Source organism: Salvelinus alpinus, chromosome 27 (assembly GCF_045679555.1).
Source record: "Salvelinus alpinus chromosome 27, SLU_Salpinus.1, whole genome shotgun sequence".
NCBI lineage: Eukaryota > Metazoa > Chordata > Actinopteri > Salmoniformes > Salmonidae > Salvelinus > Salvelinus alpinus.
The window spans coordinates 35,066,028-35,086,123 of NC_092112.1; the positions used below are offsets into that span (position 1 = coordinate 35,066,028).

At 42.1% G+C, this 20,096-nt stretch overlaps 1 protein-coding gene across 2 annotated transcripts; it reads left to right on the top strand.

Moving 5' to 3' along the window:
• The first annotated feature begins 1,056 nt into the window (after positions 1–1,056).
• Positions 1,057–19,734, top strand: LOC139556460 (ankyrin repeat and SOCS box protein 2-like). 2 transcript variants are annotated; one of them, XM_071370433.1, is made up of 10 exons: positions 1,057–1,294; positions 11,055–11,344; positions 14,061–14,411; positions 15,617–15,786; positions 15,926–16,081; positions 16,320–16,565; positions 17,049–17,220; positions 17,304–17,892; positions 18,014–18,167; positions 18,508–19,734. In XM_071370433.1, the coding sequence occupies exons 3-10, from the start codon at positions 14,068–14,070 to the stop codon at positions 18,642–18,644; spliced, it is 1,968 nt and encodes a 655-aa protein (XP_071226534.1). In that variant the 5' UTR covers positions 1,057–1,294; positions 11,055–11,344; positions 14,061–14,067; the 3' UTR covers positions 18,645–19,734. The 2 variants fall into 2 exon arrangements, with proteins under 2 accessions (XP_071226534.1, XP_071226535.1); XM_071370434.1 differs by lacking the exon at positions 11,055–11,344.
• Positions 19,735–20,096: the final 362 nt, after the last annotated feature.

Sequence of the window (20,096 nt, forward strand, 5' to 3'; positions counted from 1 at the left end):
GGAGTGGTCTGAGTGAAGAGGGGGAAACAGAAAACTAGCTGTTATAGGCAGAGGGGTTTGGAACTCTCTTTTTTATTGGTCTATTAACTCATTTACCGCCTGGTGATGTCACCAGGCAGGCCAAAACTCCATCCCACCAAAACAGGCTGAAATTTCATGCAGCATTTTCAAACAGCTCTTACATTAAAGCACATTATCCAAATTTTCACGATTTCACAGTATTATCCAACCTCATAGTGTGGAAATATATATAAAACACAGGAAAATTACATTGTTGACTGCACTGGGCCTTTAAATGTCCTTCATCAGTTTGTATGAATTGTTTCAGACACAAACATGCTGTTGAATACTAGTAGAAAGAGGAGGAAGGGAAGCGCTACTGAGGTACACAATAGTACATTTTGGTAGAATACGTTTGAATAACTTTTTGTGTGTGGATAATATTGTTTACAGTGATTTCAAATAGTAGTATTATCAAATCGCAAATATGTTACATCTATTTATTCATACTGCATTGCATGTGTTTCCAGTATGCATAACCTCTAGATCTGGACAAATGACTTATTCTTGTTTTACTATGGCATGACACAATAGTGCCAAAATGGAAGGGTCAGTTGTCAGAAGATTGTATTTTTAATTTGTTTGGCACTAACATAGCCTACTGTATTTGCTTGTACTATAAATCAAATGTCCTACCGAGCAAAGACATCTGATCAACATCCAATTTTGGTTAATAATTGATTGAGCTGTCAACAAATGTGAATTCAGCATGAAATAGACCAAACATTGAAACCCTTTCCGTGATTATAGTGACTGTGTTATGTACGGGTTATCAATGTTTTATGAAGTCCTTATCTAGATACCCTCCAAATAAAGTGTTACCCTGTATATAATATTCAGTATATTATTATTATTATTATATTGTATTACACATGAATACAAATAAGTATAATTATAATACGTATAGTTGATATTAGTGACTCATTAATTCCTCCCACAGTTACATCATGGCCACTGGCAGTTTGTACATGCCAGAGTCAGCAGAGTACAGGACTCTGGGCATTGACGATTACAGCTTTTACAGTAGCTTGTTGGATGAGGAGCTGCTACAGCTGGCTGTGGAGAGGAGCTTGGCTGATGCCCAGAGAACTGGGGGCCTGATGAGATCCTCCACATCAGCTGTATCTGGCAGGACCCCCAACCCATCTGGGCATTCCCTAACAATGTACCCCCTTTTGCCAACCCCGGCACTCCTAATTCACACAGGTGAGCCTGCATGAAATTTCAACTGCAGGTAAATTGATTACTTTTCTATAACCTTTTAGAAACATAACATTTCAAACGTTTTTGTGGTTAAGGTAATTGTGCAGTTACTTCTGATAAGTAGTAACAATAACACATACAGTAATATTCAATATTCGAGTCTGTGTTTAATGGAAACTTTCCTGGTTGAGCAAGGGTTAAAAATTGACACAAAAATACTTAATAAGATAAATATAATATAATTCATTAAAGAGGTATTACTAAAACATCTCTCAGAGGGCCTATGAGATCAAACGTATTCTTAGTTATGAAGTGACATGAATTTGGCATACGTAAACTAATATCAGTTGACCATATTTATTGCTTACAAATGGAAAGCTTGCCCTAGATTGCCAGTGCATGCTTGCAGCATTTATTTATTTACTTGCTGGCATGGAAACATGGACCAATATGTACACCGCATGGGACTTTCCCTTGGCATGCTGTACACAAGGCCATACCCCCTGTGACAACTGTTATTACACAGTCAATGTTTAAGTGCTGAGTCCAAGTGGCATCAGTCCAAGTGGGTGGCCTTGGCTCTGAATATCACATGCCAGTAAGGGGAAAACAAAATATTTTATTAGACCAGGTCAGATTTCTACTGTAGGTCAGACACAATTCAGAGATTCGTGCTCAGCAAAAACATTTGAAGCAACAGTGGTGGCAAAGTTTTACAGATTAAATAGTTCATGATATGTTAGTAATGTTTGAGGAGGAGAGGGGCCAATAAAGTGCAAGTATTGAAAAAGTACTCCAAATTATTAGCACCCAGGAGGCGGGGTTGTATCGACATGGTCACCCTATTGGTGTAGCACCGAGACAACATTAACGCCTGCATCCCATACTACCCTACTATGTTCCCTGACACTGTTATGATCTGTATAAGATGTCTGTCTCTGCTAAAAAACCTCATGGACGGGCCTCCCGGGTGGCGCAGTGGTCTAGTGCACTGCATCGCAGTGCTAGCTGCGCCACCAGAGTCTCTGGGTTCGCGCCCAGGCTCTGTCGCAGCCGGCTGCGACCGGGAGGTCCGTGGGGCGACGCACAATTGGCATAGCGTCGTCCGGGTTAGGGAGGGTTTGGCCGGTAGGGATATCCTTGTCTCATCGCGCTCCAGCGACTCCTGTGGCGGGCCGGGCGCAGTGCGCGCTAACCAAGGGGGCCAGGTACACGGTGTTTCCTCCGAAACATTGGTGCGGCTGGCTTCCGGGTTGGAGGCGCGCTGTGTCAAGAAGCAGTGCGGCTTGGTTGGGTTGTGCTTCGGAGGACGCATGGCTTTCGACCTTCGTCTCTCCCGAGCCCGTACGGGAGTTGTAGCGATGAGACAAGATAGTAATTACTAGCGATTGGATACCACGAAAATTAGGGAGAAAATGGGATCAAATTTAAATGTAAAAAAAATTTAAATAAATAAAAAACAACTCATGGACAATGGCTGTGATGCCGCTTCCGGTTTTCAGTGCAAGTATGGCTGCAGACCACAACCGCTGGTCGAGGACTTTGACTTTTGTTGATCTGCGATAGAGGCCTCAAGTGTACATGTGCTCCTGTTCGCAGGTAGCTTCAATATTGTGGGCATAGACCATACAAAATAAGGGTTGTGGGTGATGTTTCCCAATGTTTTATTCAAACAGGCCAAGAAAGATAACACTACTTCAACTGGTCTAACATAAATAATAGTTTATTTTAACTGTCTCAATATACTGCCTTTATACAGTGCTTTAGAAAGTATTCATACCCCTTGACTTATTATACATTTTGTTGTGTTACAGGCTGAATTGAAAATGGATTTAAAAAACTTTGACATCTCACCCATCTACTGTACAGTTGTGGCCAAAGGTTTTGAGAATGACACAAATATTAATTTCCACAAAGTTTGCAGCTTCAGTGTCTTTAGATATTTTTGTCAGATGTTACTATGAAATACTGAAGTATAATTACAAGCATTTCATAAGTGTCAAAGGCTTTTTATTGACAATTACATGAAGTTGATGCAAAGAGTTATTTTTCAAGACCACCCTGGCATGCTGTCAATTAACTTCAGGGCCACATCCTGACTGATGGCAGCCCATTCTTGCATAATCAATGCTTGGAGTTTGTCAGAATTTGTTTGTCCACCCGCCTCTTGAGGATTGACCACAAGTTCTCAATGGGATTAAGGTCTGGGGAGTTTCCTGGCCATGGACCCAAAATATCAATGTTTTGTTCCCCGAGCCACTTAGTTACCACTTTTGCCTTATGGCAAGGTGCTCCATCATGCTGGAAAATGCATTGTTCGTCACCAAACTGTTCCTGGATGGTTGGCAGAAGTTGCTCTCGGAAGATGTGTTGGTACCATTCTTTATTCATGGCTGTGTTCTTAGGCAAAATTGTGAGTGAGCCCACTCCCTTGGCTGAGAAGCAACCCCACACATGAATGGTCTCAGGATGCTTTACTGTTGGCATGACACAGGACTGATGGTAGCGCTCACCTTGTCTTCTCCGGACAAGCTTTTTTCCGGATGCCCCAAACAATCGGAAAGGGGATTCATCAGAGAAAATGACTTTACCCCAGTCCTCAGCAGTCCATTCCCTGTACCTTTTGCAGAATATCAGTCTGACCCTGATGTTTTTCCTGGAGAGAAGCTGCTTCTTTGCTGCCCTTCTTGACACCAGGCCATCCTCCAAAAGTCTTCGCCTCACTGTGCGTGCACATGCACTCACACCTGCCTGCTGCCATTTCAAACAACAGAAATCTCATAATTAAAATTCCTCAAACTTACATGAGTCATATCATTTTAAAGGTAATCTTGTTGTTAATCCCACCAAAGTGTCCGATTTTAAATATGCTTTTCAGCGAAAGCACTACAAACGATTATGTTAGGTCACCACCAAACCACAATAAGCACAGCCATTTTTCCAGCGAAATATAGCAGTCACAAAAAGCAGAAATAGAGATAAAATGAATCACTAACCTTTGATTATCTTCATCAGATGACACGCATAGGACTTCATGTTACACAATACATGCATGTTTTGTTTGATAAAGGTCATATTTATATAAAAAAATCTGAGTTTACATTGGCGCGTTACATTCACTAGTTCCAAAAACATCAAGTGATTTGCATAGCCACATCGTTTCAACAGAAATACTCATCATAAATGTAGATGATAATACAAGTTATACACATGGAATTATAGATATACCTCTCCTTAATGCAACCGCTGTGTCAGATTTCAAAAAAACTTTACTGAAAAAGCAACCCATGCAATAATCTGAGACGGCGCTCAGAAATATAATAAAATTAGCCGTCATTTTGGAGTCAACAGAAACCAGAAAATACATGATAAATGTTTCCTTACCTTTGATGAACTTCATCAGAATGCAGTCCTAGGAATCTCAGGTCCACAATAAATGCTTGATTTGTTCGATAATGTCCGTTATTTATGTCCAATTAGCTACTTTGGTTAGCGCGTTTGGTAAACAATTCCAAAGTCACAGTCTGTCTGTGGTACAGAGATGAAGTAGTCATTCAAAAATCATGTTAAACACTAGTATTGCACAGAGTGAGTCCATGCAACTTACTATGTGACTTATTAAGCACATTTCTACTCCTGAAGTTATTTAGGCTTGTCATAGCAAAGGGGTTGAATATTTAAGACATTTCAGCTTTTCATATTTTATTAATTTGTAAAAATTTCGAAAAACATCATTCCACTTTGACATTATGGGGTATTATGTGTAGGCCAGTGACAAAAACATTCAATTTAATACATTTTGAATTCAGGCTGTAACAGAACAAAATGCGGAAAAAGTCAAGGGGTTTGAATACTTTCTGAAGGCACTGTAAATAACATGTCATAAAGGCCATTCGTTTTCACACCCACCTTTTGATTCTGACGGCAACTACTGCTGGATAAAATGGTCAACATCTGAAAGATCATGTGTTGAAATGGTAACACTGTTATGAACTAATTACATTGAGTTGATAATATGTTTGCCGTTAAAGTGCAGTGGACATAGCCAAATCAAGACCTGTCATCAGATAACTAAAATTGAGTACGGTGTACAAAACTACACTGCTCAAAAAAATAAAGGGAACACTTAAACAACACAATGTAACTCCAAGTCAATCACACTTCTGTGAAATCAAACTGTCCACTTAGGAAGCAACACTGATTGACAATACATTTCACATGCTGTTGTGCAAATGGAATAGACAAAAGGTGGAAATTATAGGCAATTATCAAGACACCCCCAATAAAGGAGTGATTCTGCAGGTGGTGACCACAGACCACTTCTCAATTCCTATGCTTCCTGGCTGATGTTTTGGTCACTTTTGAATGCTGGCGGTGCTCTCACTCTAGTGGTAGCATGAGACGGAGTCTACAACCCACACAAGTGGCTCAGGTAGTGCAGCTCATCCAGGATGGCACATCAATGCGAGCTGTGGCAAGAAGGTTTGCTGTGTCTGTCAGCGTAGTGTCCAGAGCATGGAGGCGCTACCAGGAGACATGCCAGTACATCAGGAGACGTGGAGGAGGCCGTAGGAGGGCAACACCCCAGCAGCAGGACCGCTACCTCCGCCTTTGTGCAAGGAGGAGCACTGCCAGAGCCCTGCAAAATGACCTCCAGCAGGCCACCCTTTGCCTTGATGACAGCTTTGCACACTCTTGGAATTCTCTCAACCAGCTTCACCTGGAATGCTTTTCCAACAGTCTTGAAGGAGGTCCCACATATGCTGAGCACTTGTTTGCTGCTTTTTCTTCACTCTGTGGTCCAACTCATCCCAAACCATCTCAATTGGGTTGAGGTCGGGTGATTGTGGAGGCCAGGTCATCTGATGCAGCACTCCATCACTCTCCTTTTTGGTCAATAGCCATTACACAGCCTGGAGGTGTGTTGGGTTATTGTCCTGTTGAAAAATTAAATGATAGTCCCAGTAACCGCAAACAAGATGGGATGGCGTATCGCATCAGAATTGTGTGGTAGCCATGCTGGTTAAGTGTGCCTTGAATTCTAAATAAATCACTGACAGTGTCACCAGCAAAGCACCCCCACACTATCACACCTCCTCCTCCATGCTTCACGGTGGGAACCACACATGCAAAGATCATCCATTCACCTACTCTGTCTCACAAAGCCTCGGCGGTTGGAGCCGAAAATCTCAGATTTGGACTCACCAGACCAAAGGATAGATTTCCACCGGTCTAATGTCCATTTCTCATGTTTATTGGCCCAAGCAAGTCTCTTCTTCTTTTTGGTGGCCTTTAGTAGCGGTTTCTTTGCAGCAATTCGATCATGAAGGCCTGATTCACGCAGTCTCCTCAGAACAGTTGATATTGAGATGTGTCTGTTACTTGAACTCTGAATCATTTATTTGGGCTGCAATTTCTGAGGCTGGTAACTAAAATGAATTTATCCTCTGCAACTGGTCTGCACCCCCCACCAGGTAACTCCTATTTGCCCCATTATCCACTGTGCATTTACCTGTGTTTTCTGTGTGTCTGTTGCCAGTTCGTCTTGTCTCGTTAAGTCTACCAGCATGTTTTTTCCGGTTCTCCTGTTCTCTTTAGTCCCTTTGGCCTACCCCTGTGTACTCAATAAATCTCTGAGACTTGAACCATCTGTCTCATGTGTCTGCATCTGGGTCTCACCCTGAGTCATGATAAATATAAAATATATTTTAATTTGTTAAAAAAAATTTGGCAACTGCATGATTCCATATGTGTTATTTCATAGTTTTGATGTCTTCACTATTATTCTACAATGTAGAAAATAGTAAAAAACCCTGGAATGAGTAGGTGTGTCCAAACTTTTGATTGGTACTGTATTGCAGAGTAGTTGATAGTAATGTTGCATTAAATACAATACACTATCACCTTGTGTTATTTTGATACTGTATTTTAACATTTAATTAACAAAAAATAAAACATTAAGATGTATTGATGGCATAGCCTATGTCTTCACACCCCAGAGTTAATACTTGGTGGAAGCACCTTTGTTAGCTGTTTCTGCTGTGAATCATTTTGGATAAGATTCTACCAACCTTGCACAAATCTAAGGGCAACATGTATCCATTATTTTTGTCAAAATTGCTCAAGCTCACTAAATTAAACCAAATTATTTGGTTGGGAATCGTTGATGGACGGCAATATTCAAACCATGTCTCTGATTTTCAAGCAGGACAAAATATTATAGCATATAGTGGTATTGTACAACTGAGGTAAGTGTCTAGTCACAGTGAAACTTAATTTCCATTTAGTTGAGTGATGAACAAGACTTGTAAATGTGGCAACAGAACACAGTATGGGAAGAAAAGTTTCAGCACACCTGTTCCCACAAACTGATGATTTTAAAAAATCCAAATAGACAGCATTTCAACAGCTATAGATTAGTAGAAAGAGGAGGAAGGGAAGCGCTACTAAGGTACACAATAGTACATTTTGGTAGATAGAAGGTGCTCTTTGGTAAAAGGGGTAAATTGGTCATCAAAAAAAAAGGAGGACCAAGGCACTCTTCATATAATTAATTAAAATGCCTTTATTAGTATGGCATGTTCAATAGAAACGTTTTTTAAACCCGACGCGTTTTCGGCTGAATGGCCTTCATCAGGGAGTACTCCCCAAATCTGTAAACACGGGCACCCTCATAGATATCATCCTAACCAACCTGCCCTCCAAATACACCTCTGCTGTCTTCAACCAGGATCTCAGCGATCACTGCCGCATTGCCTGCGTCCGTAATGGGTCTGTGGTCAAACGACCACCCCTCATCACTGTCAAATGCTCCCTAAAACACTTCAGCGAGTAGGCCTTTCTAATCGACCTGGCCCGGGTATCCTGGAACGATATTGACCTCATTCCGTCAGTAGAGGATGCCTGGTTATTCTTTAAAAGTGCTTTCCTCACCATCTTAAATAAGCACACCACATTCAAAAAATGTAGAACCAGGAACAGATATAGCACTTGGTTCACTCCAGACCTGACTGCCCTTGACCAGCACAAAAACATCCTGTGGCGTTGTCACGATCGTTGTAATGAGGAGACCAAGGCGCAGCGTGATATGCATACATTCTTCTTTTAATGAAGAAAGAACACTAAACAAAGTAACAAAACGAACGTGAAGCTATATAAAACGAATGCTGACAGGCAACTACACATAGACAAGAACCCACAAAACCAAACGGGGAAAATGGCAACCTAAATAGGATCCCCAATCAGAGACAACGATAAACAGCTGCCTCTGATTGGGAACCAATTCAGGTCACCATAGACCTACAATTACCTAGACTTACAAAAAAAACCTAGACAAAAACAAGCATACCCACCCTCGTCACACCCTGACCTGACCAAAATAATAAAGAAAACATAGATAACTAAGGTCAGGGCGTGACAGCCGTACTGCATTAGCATCGAATAGTCCCCTCGATATGCAACTTTGCATCGAAGCTAGGAACCAATATACACAGGCAGTTAGGAAACCTAAGGCTAGCTTTTTCAAACAGAAATTTGCATCCTGTCGCACAAACTCCCAAAAGATCTGGGACACTGTAAAGTCCATGGAGAATAAGAGCACCTCCTCCCAGCTGCCCACTGCACTGAGGCTAGGAAACACTGTCACCACCGATAAATCCGCGATAATTGAGAATTTCAATAAGCATTTTTCTACGGCTGGCCATGCTTTTCACCTGGCTACCCCTACCCCGATCAACAGCCCTGCGCCCCCCACAGCAACTTGCCCAAGCCTCCCCCATTTCTCCTTCACCCAAATCCAGATAGCTGATGTTCTGAAAGAGCTGCAAAATCTGGACCCCTACAAATCAGCCGGGCTTGACAATCTGGACCCTCTCTTTCTAAAATTATCCACCCGAAATTGTTGCAAACCCTATTACTAGCCTTTTCAACCTCTCTTTCGTATCGTCTGAGATCCCCAAAGATTGGAAATCTGCCGCGGTCATCCCCCTCTTTAAAGGGGGAGACATTCTAGACCCAAACTGCTACAGACCTATATCTATCCTACCCTGCATTTCTAAGGTCTTCGAAAGCCAAGTTAACAAACAGATCACCGACCATTTCGAATCCCACCGTACATTCTCCACTATGCAATCTGGTTTCCGAGATGGTCATGGGTGCACCTCAGCCACGCTCAAGGTCCTAAACGATATCATAACCGCCATCGATAAAAGACTATACTGTGCAGCTGTATTCATCGACCTGGCCAAGGCTTTCGACTCTGTCAATCACCACATTCTTATCGGCAGACTCAACAGCCTTGGCTTCTCAAATGACTGCCTCGCCTGGTTCACCAACTACTTCTCAGACACAGTTCAGTGTGTCAAATCGGAGGGCCTGTTGTCCGGACCTCTGGCAGTCTCTATGGGGGTGCCACAGGGTTCAATCCTCGGGCCGACTCTTTTCTCTGTATACATCAATGATGTTGCTCTTGCTGCTGGTGATTCTCTGATCCACCTCTACGCAGACGACACCATTCTGTATACTTCTGGCCCTTCTTTGGACAATGTGTTAATTAACCTCCAGTCGAGCTTCAATGCCATACAACTCTCCTTCGGTGGCCTCCAACTGCTCTTAAATGCAAGTTAAACTAAATGCATGCTCTTCAACCGCTCGCAGCACACACCTGCCTGCCCGTCCAGCATCACTACTCTGGACGGTTCTGACTTAGAATATGTGGACAACTACAAATACCAAGGTGTCTGGGTAGCCTGTAAACTCTCCTTCCAGACTCACATTAAGCATCTCCAATCCAAAATTAAATCTAGAATCGGCCTCCTTCACTCATGCTGCCAAACATATCCTCGTAAAACTGACTATCCTACCGATCCTTGACTTCGGCGATGTCATTTACAAAATAGCCTCCAACACTCTACCTAGTAATTGGATGCAGTCTATCACAGTGCCATCCGTTTTGTCACCAAAGCCCCATATACTACCCACCACTGCGACATGTATGCTCTCGTTGGCTGGCCCTCGCTTCCTATTCATTGCCAAACCCACTGGCTCCAGGTCATCTATAAGTCTTTGCTAGGTAAAGTCCCGCCTTATCTCAGCTCACTGGTCACCATAGCAGCACCCACCTGTAGCACGCGCTCCAGCAGGTATATTTCACTGGTCACCCCCAAAGCCAATTCCTCCTTCGGCCGCCTTTCCTTCCAATTATCTGCTGCCAATCACTGGAACGGACTGCAAAAATCACTGAAGCTGGAGACTCATATCTCCCTCACTAGCTTTAAGCACCAGACTTCAGAGCAGCTCACAGATCACTGCACCTGTACATAGCTCATCTGTAAATAGCCCATCCAACTACCTCGTCCCCATACTGTATTTATTTATTTATTTTGCTCCTTTGCACCCCAGTATCTCTACTTGTACACTCATCTTCTGCACATCTATCACTCCAGTGTCTAATTGCTATATTGTAATTATCTCGCCACTATGGCCTATTTATTGCCTTACCTCCCTTATCCTACCTCATTTGCACACATTCTATATATAATTTTTCTATTGTATTATTGACTGTATGTTTGTTAATTCCATGTATAACTCTGTGTTGTTGTTTGTGTCACACTGCTTTGCTTTATCTACAGCTCGCAGTTGTAAATGAGAACTTGTTCTCAACTAGCTTACCTGGTTAAATAAAGGTGAAATAAAAAAATAAAAAAAATGACAGCCTTGGGAGTAACCTGGGCCGTTTTCCACAATAGTGTGTGTGTTGCACAAGTTTATGTTTGGTTTCCCCCGCTCTCTAGGCACTTTAAGTGTCAGCATCAACCGTGCCATATCTGAAGTAGGGCATTCCTATTCTGAGCGACACATGGAAGCAAAGTTTGCCATCAAGGGTCAGCTTTTCAAAGAATGAAATCAAGACCCCCTTTGGAATATGTCATTAACATTGAGCTGCTGCTTTTTCTTCATTCGCCTGGAGGACAACACAGAGTGCGGGACATTTTCAAATCCTCATCCCCTCACGAGGACTGCAATCTGATAACTGCTAGTCTACTGTTAAAGTGTTTTGACTGCACACTGCAGACACTACAAAGTAGGTATAGCATGCCAGTAGGGTTTGTATTCCTTTAATCTTACTCAAGTTGCCTTCAGCCACATTACTTTATGCTTATGTTAACAGCCATGTTATTACTCAGCTGTATAGGGACAGCATGCATGCTTTCATTAATTGCACTTTACACTAAGTTGCCTTTAGCCACATGATTTTGTTTATTTGGTCACCAGCTACAATGTCATTATTAAGCTAACTACAGATCCAAAAAACAATGGTACACAAAACAATGACTTTGTGGAAATTAATGGTTAAATTACTGTTTATAATTGTATACTAGCATAGTTACTGTAGAGAAATCACATCAAGACACGCCATGGATCAATCTATCTTAGCCTGCATGTGGTATGCAGTCTAAGATTCTCTCATTTCAATTTATAAAATGATTAACTAATTTGGAGGAATATGATGTAATGCGATTGGTACAGCTGTCTTACTATATAACCAAAAACTAAGGACATTCTTCTCCATTAGTTATGTTTTTGTTGTCATAGGAGACTTAGTAAACAAATGATGTACAACTTAAAATCAAATCTTTGTTCTCAATTAAGCTTTTGGCTAAAGTACACTCCTGTCGGTTTGATATAGGATTACTATTGTATGATGCTGATTTTTGGTAAATCCCAGCACTAACACTTATCAAGAGCTTGGTGGTAAGTTAAATGTACGGAAGAATATTAGGGCAAGAGAAGAGATAAATAAGCAGTGATGTGATTTTATTTGTTGCACGGATAGTACTTTTAAAACTCAAAATGCTTGAAATAGTTGAAATTGAGAATGAAGTTGAAATACATTTTTTTAAATTAAGTCAAAATTACATTTTGTGAATACATTCAATTTTTTCTCTTCACCTGGCCCTAATACTCTTCTGTAAAATTGTGTTAGTGCTAGGTAAAAAAAATAATTGTTAAATAAAATCTTATTTGTCACATGCGCCGAATACATTTTGTGTTGTAGACCGTGAAATTCTTATATTTAAAAAATAAAAGTTACTTTTACAAATAAAAGTAACAAGTAATTAAAGGGCAGCAGTAAAATAACATAGCGAGACTATATACAGGGGGCTACCAGTACAGAGTCAATGTGCGGGGGCACCGGTTAGTTGAAGTAATATGCACATGTAGGTAGAGTTATTAAAGTGACTATGCATAGATGATAACAACAGAGAGTAGCAGCGGTGTAAAAGAGAGGGGGGGGGGGGGGGGCTATTCTATCAACCTGTAGAATGTAAATAGTCTGGGTAGCCATTTGACTAGATGTTCAGGATTCTTATGGCTTGGGGGTAGAAGCTGTTTAGAAGCCTCTTGAACTTAGACTTGGCGCTCCACTACCGCTTGCCGTGCGGTAGCAGAGAGAACAGTTTATGACTAGGGTGGCTGGAGTCTTTGACAATTTTTGGGGCCTTCCTCTGACACCGCCTGGTATAGAGGTTCTGAATGGCAGGAAGCTTGGCCCCAGTGATGTACTGGGCCGTACGCACTACCCTCTGTAGGGTAGTTGCCATACCAGCTGCCATACCAAGCAGTGATGCAACCAGTCAGGATGCCCTCAATGGTGCAGCTGTAGAAACTTCTGAGGACCATGCCAAATCTTTTCAGTCTCCTGAGGGGGAATAGGTTTGGTCATGCCCTCTTCACAACTGTCTTGGTGTGCTTGTTAGTTTGTTGGTGATGTGGACACCAAGGAACTTGGAACTCTCAACCTGCTCCATTACAGCCCCGTCGATAAGAATGGGGGTGTGCTCGGTCCTCTTTTTCCTGTAGTCCACAATCATCTCCTTTGTCTTGATCACATTGAGGGAGAGGGTGTTGTCCTGGCACCACACGGCCAGGTCTCTGACATCCCCCCAAAAGGCTGTCTCGTCGTTGTCGGTGATCAGGCCTACCACTGTTGTGTCATCTGCAAACTTAATAATGGTGTTAGAGTCATGCCTGACCGTGCAGTCATGAATGAACAGGGAGTACAGGAGGGGACTGAGCACGCACCCCTAAGGGGCCCCTGTGTTGAGAATCAGCGTGGTGGATGTGTTGTTACCTACCCTTACCACCTGGGGGCGGCCCGTCAGGATGTCCAGGATCCAGTTGCAGAGGGAGGTGTTTATTCCCAGGGTCCTTAGCTTATTGATGAGCTTTGAGGGCACTATAGTGTTGAACGCTGAGCTCTAGTCAATGAACAGAATTCTCACATAGGTGTTCCTCTTGTCCAGGTGGGAAAGGGCAGTGTGGAGTGGGATTGACATTGCATCATCTGTGGATCTGTTACGGCGGTATGCACATTGGAGTGGGTCTAGGGTTTCTGGGATAATGGTGTTGATGTGAGCCATGACCAGCCTTTCAAAGCACTTCATGGCACTTCATAGACAGGTTACCTTCGCTTTCTTGGGCCCAGGGACTATGGTGGTCTGTTTGAAACATGTTGGTATCCACACTATGTTCACAACACTGACTTTGCAAAAGGTTTTTATCCTCAATCTTTAAACTCAAAAATGTTTTGAATTACCTCTTTGGCAATAGCACATGCAGTACACATGTCTCACAGTCTTGACTTTCATATATAAATATAAAAAAATAGTTTTAGCAGTTTTACTTTGACATGCACGTGCTGTTAGTGGTTTTGGTTGCATACTGAATCGTGTTTTAAAAGTGTAGTTCAGTTTTAGTGAATTTCATTGTCATGACTTTTGTATCCTTGCAAATAGATCAACCATGGCTGTGGCCAGCATGTCCATGCCTGGAAGGATGGGGAATCCTAGAGGTCTTGATGACTACAGTCATTACAGCGCCCTGTCAGATGAGGAGCTGATGCAGCTGGCCATTGAACGCAGCCTCACTGAGGACCACACCTCTATTAACGCCATTCAATCATCCCCACCTGTGTATTGGCAACCCAATTACCAGCCAAACCAACTTACCACCAACCAATTTATGACTGGTGTCAGGCACCCCTCTGCAACAAGGCACATGTATGACTTTCCCAGAGCCAACCCGAACCCAGCCAACCCACCTCCAAACCCCTCAACTGCAAACCCACCTTTAGTAGACCATATTATGTGAGTCTGTCAACCCTTTATCTTATTTTGACAATATGTATGCCAGATAGGATGAGTATAAATACATCAGGTTTATTATAATTCCAAAATGCCAAAAATACAGTAGAAATCAGATGGTGGGTGACAGCTCTCCCTAACAGCACCAGCAGTAACACAGGGATTCCACAAGGGTGTCTCCTGATGCGGCTAATGTTTACATAACATGAGATACACTGAGTGTAAAAAAACATTAGAAATCTGCTCTTTCCATGACATAGCCTGATCAGGGGAATCCAGGGGAAAGCTATGATCCCTTATTGATGTCACCTTTTAACCCCCTAGAGTCGATTGACACACCGGTGCGTCAATCTAAGTTACATAACAAAAACCTCCCAGCAGTTTAAGGTAGAGATATCAGGTTTATTTTTGCATTGGATGCATCTCAAACCACCGCATCCGCCAGTGTTGCACTTCTGCATCTGCGGCGAAAGGTGAGAGAGCTAGAGCGGTGTTTGTCCCACCATGAGACATTCACGAAAATTAGTCTTCTCACAAAAACGTCTGTAGCATCTGAACGGTTTGACTTAGAAACTATGGAAAGGGGAGACTCTCACGAACACGATGGTGTTCTCCGATTTGCTCTAAAATTCAGACAATTGAGACATGGATTGTGTATGTTGGGCCATTCAGAGGGTGAATGGGAAAGACAAAAGATTTAAGTGCCTTTGAACAGGGTATGGTAGTAGGTGCCAAGAGCACCGGTTTGAGTGTAGAGTCCATGTCCCGACGAATTGAGGCTGTTCTGATAAAAGAGGGTGCAACTCAATATTAGGAAGGTGTTCCTAATATTTTGTACACTCAGTGTACACTGACTATACCAAACATTAGGAACACCTTTCTAATATTGAGTTGCATCCCACCTTTTGCCCGCAGAACAGCCTCAATTCGTCATGGACTCTACACGGTGTCGAAAGCTTTTCACAGGGATGCTAGCCCATGTTGACTCCAATGCTTCGCACAAAAGTTGGCTGGATGTCCTATGGGTGGTGGACCATTCAAGATACACACAGGAAACTGTTGAGTATAAAAATCCAGCAGCGTTGCAGTTCTTGACACAAACCGGTGCACATGGCACCTACTACCATACCCCATTCAAAGGCACTTACATTTTTTATCTTGCCAACATTTTATGACCATTTTCCCCTTAATCTTTGTCTATGCCTTAGAGATGTGAGACCCCTGGTGCCTGTGATTGAGAATGGTGATTTAAAGGCCTTAAAAGAAATAGTGAAATGCAATCCAAAGAGTCTCTTTGTACCAAATGAGGATGGATGGATTTCTCTACACGAAGCTGCATATTACGGTCAAGAGGAATGCCTCAAGATAATATTAAGAGGTGAGGGTGAAACAAAGAAAAGTGTAATTGAGAATGGTTTCTATTTTATACACACAGCTCTCCTGAATCTCAGGAAGACCCTTTATCAGTACATGCTGATTGTTTTTAACTTGCTTGGGTCTGTTATTTTTTCCCACAGCCCATCCTGGGATAGTGAACACATGTGGTACATGCAATCAGACCCCACTTCTTTTGGCTGCCATCTTTCACCATGTGAGTTGTGTGGAATGCCTTCTAGACAGAGGTGCAAATCCCAACATTGCCAATAACGACGGAGAAACACCACTCTTGAAAGGTAAATAATTGATTTCAAAGCTGTTCTGTCAAGAGGTTCAATAGTGAACAGTGTGATATGAAACGCAGCCAGGTTGTCTGTGTGACTCAACTCTGTGTTAGCTTGGGGGGAACACAAGTCTCGAGGTCTCAAGCTAGGTTACCGGTCATACCGGTGAAGTCCATCACTGTTATACAATCAGCTTATGTTTTACAAACAGCAAATCCAACCAAAGTTGTTTCTCACATTCTGTTTTCAGCTTGTGCGAAGCCCAATGCAGAGATTGTAGACCACCTCCTAAAGTATGGAGCCTCAGTGCACAAGGCTTGCGTTCAGGGTGTGACACCTCTCCATGAAGCAGCCGGGCATGATAATGTGGAAATTTGCCAGATGTTGTTGGATGCCGGTGCCAAGCTTAATGCAGCCAATATCTACGGGATAGACCCTTTCTTTACGGCAGCACAGAACGGGAGAGTGGAGGTGTTGTCTTTCCTGATTAGCAAAGGTAAGGTTTTCGAATTTTGACAACCAACTTTAAGATTATTTGAATTGATTATATTAAATAAGCAATATCACTTTATCCACCCTCAAATCATGTCAATAATGTCCAAAGTCATGAAACAGGTCATGACAAGCCCTTATTGAATACACATTTGGGAATCCATGACCCTTTATGACTTTGAACAGCGCAGTGTCTGTGGCGAACACATACAATTGTGGATCCATTAAATCGTCCCAATGGCATGACAATGAAATCCTACAACCCAAACTGAACCTGAAAATGACTTCTATGTGCAAAACCTATTCGGTTTCCTAGTATCAGATGCCTATATCTTGAAGAACAGTATTCCATTCCTTACAACGCCATGAATAGATTCAAAAATAACCATTAAGCATCCAGACGATCTGATGCTGGTGGTGTTAGTGTTGCCACTTTTCCAGTATTTCAACATTGTAAATATTTTGACTATTCTCCTGTGTATTGTAGGGGTTGATATGAACTGCCAGGCATGTGATGGGGCAACACCCTTGTACGAGGCAAGTAAGAATGGTCACAAGGAAGTTGTGGAACTGCTTCTATCTCAGAAAGCAGATGCAAACCGAACAACCAAGTCTGGCCTCGTGCCTCTTCATGTTGCTGTCCAGAAAGGACATTTTGAGTGAGTTCAGTGAATTAATTGATTGGTTAATTCAAAGCATTGGTTTCTCTTTGAAAAGTGATCTCTTTGCTTCCCTTTTGTAGCATTGTATCCATGCTGATCCCTGCCACAAGTAAGGCCAAAGTTCAATGCAGTGGCATCAGTCCCCTCCACCTGGCTGCTGAGCACAACAGGGACTGGATTCTAGAAGTGCTTATCAAGGGAGGATATGACGTCAATCTCCAGCTGGCAGAAGACCGATCCAAAATGTATGAGGACCGTCGCAGCACAGCGCTCTACTTCGCTGTCGCCAACAACAACCTAGAGGCTGCCGAAATGCTTCTGGAGGCCGGCGCTAACCCCAACCTTGACATGTTCAACCCTCTTCTTATCGCTGTGAGGCGGGGTTGCATGGAAATGATCACAGTGCTGGTGGAGCACGGAGCTAACATGAACGCGTCCATCCTCACACACCCCTGCTCCTTCCCGGCAGTGGTCATGCTTGGTATGAAGTATTCACAAATCCTGAAGTATCTGATGGACAATGGCTGCGATGCCCTTTCCTGTTTCGACTGCACATATGGCAGCAAGCCACACCCACCCCTGAAAACTTTAAGTAGGGGCAGAGGCTTCGCCGAAATTTTGCACTACGCTACCGATGAGGACGAAGCTCCAATCAACATGTGCATCCAGGTAGGTTGGGTTAATATGCAAAACAGACAGTTTGCTGGTCTATTAGTTTCCAATTCCATCTCAGCTCAATTCACCTATTATTGGCTGTTCTTTGAATCCAATTTGAACCCTTTATTTTCAGTTCTGTGAGACGATCAACGATCCGACGATAAGCTGCTGGGCTGGACCCATCATAGACACGCTCCTGGATTATGTTGGCCATGTGAAACTCTGCTCCCGGCTGATCGAGCACCTGGATAGCAACCATGATTGGGCAGGGATCAAAGTGAAAGCAAGTAAGTGAGCTTATGCCAGCGATCTCCACTAATAACAGAGCTTGGAGTATTTCATTTACCATGATATAATCATTAGGGTCTGTGATCACTTAGGGTCAATTACCTAGAGAAATTAGCATGTATCGCAAAGTTTCATGTAAATTATGCATGGGTGTCAATGGGATATGTCTGCATAATGTCAGGTTGCACATGAGTATCTATTTTCTAAGGTTATGCCCTTATTTTTGTACTGTTGCATACTTGTTACCTTGACTATTCTCATGTGTGTTAAGCAGATAAATATGTTGCTCTCCAATCGCACAGTCCCTTTAATAAGCAACTTCTTTGCACTTTCTTTCAGTGCCACCATATTCACTGATGCAGCTGTGTAGGCTGAAGGTCCGTCAGCAGGTTGGAATCCCCAGACTGAGGCACATCGACACCCTGCCCCTCCCACCAATACTAATCAAGTTCCTTAACTATAAAAAGGGAGATTGACTGAATGTCTAAAATGTATTTTTCATTTGTTGATTCCATGAATCGTCTCCAATAAAACAAAAATGTATATTGTATAAGCCAGCTGAGATGAAGAGGGAATGTATCTTTGCCCAGTTGCATACTGTTTAATAGGCTTGATTTGATATTACAATGGCAAGAGTAACATTTTAATGAACCTATTGTAAATTGTATGTATACATTTAATATTTTAGAGGTACACTCTTAGCACCTTTTTTCTATCTAGAACCTTAAAGGGTTCCCCTGCTGTCCCCATAGCAGAACCCTTTAAAGAACCCTTTTTGGTTGCAGGAAGAACCCTTTTGGTTCCATGTAGAACCCTTTCTACAGAGGGTTTTACCTGGAACCCAAAAAGTGTTGTACCTGGAACCAAAAGAGATTATCCTATGGGGACATCCGAAGAACCATTTTGGAACCCTTTTTTCTAAGAGTGTAGAATCCTTGGGTTTGGTTAGCAACAGCCACACTGACTCTTATGGCCTACTAAATTAATGTTTACCCTGCGCAGTGAGATTTTTTTTTTACACTAAAAGAAAGTGAAATTGCTTCGTAGATGTGACCGCATCGGAGAATGAAGCACAGCTTGGAACGCTTCTTGGGCAATCAGATCAAATTATCAATACGGAAACATCTGTTTTATAATTGAAGTGATAGTTATTTGTATTGTGTAGGTTGGTTGGCAGCCATAGGCGGGTGGAGCTATTTCAGTGTTTTATTTCAACTTAAAAAAAAAAACAAATAGACTGAAGTAAAATTATTGATGGATACTGCAGATTGACAGATTTATTATGATATCACCAGTGCTTGCTTAAAGCACAGCCATGCAATGTCTAAAAACAAAAACAAACACTGTAAACAAAGTCTTAACATTTTGTTTAAAAAGTCAATTATTTTATTTGATCTACTACAGTAGTTGAGGTCAGAGTCGACGTGCATCAGGCTGTATATATCTGGTGTTCAAACCATGTAATATGAAATTTCATTATTTTGATGTTGATTGGGAACTTGTAGAAAATGTACAGTCTGTGTTTTGTATTTGGAAAAAATTGAAAAATAAACGAGGTTGAGTATCTGAAAAGGAGTTTGTTTTGTGTGTCTGTGCTTATGACATAATGTGAAAGCGGGGCGGAACAAGAATGAGGGGAAGCCTTCAGACCAAGTTGACCTTTGACCAACTCAGGTAAACAACTTACATAGCATCATCAAATCAAATCAAATCAAACTTTATTAGTCACATACACATGGTTAGCAGATGTTAATGCGAGTGTAGCGAAATGCTTGTGCTTCTAGTTCCGACAATGCAGTAATAACAACAAGTAATCTAACCTAACAAATTCCACAACTAATACCTTATACACACACAAGTGTAAAGGGATAAAGAATATGTACATAAAGATATATGAATGAGTGATGGTACAGAACGGCATAGGCAAG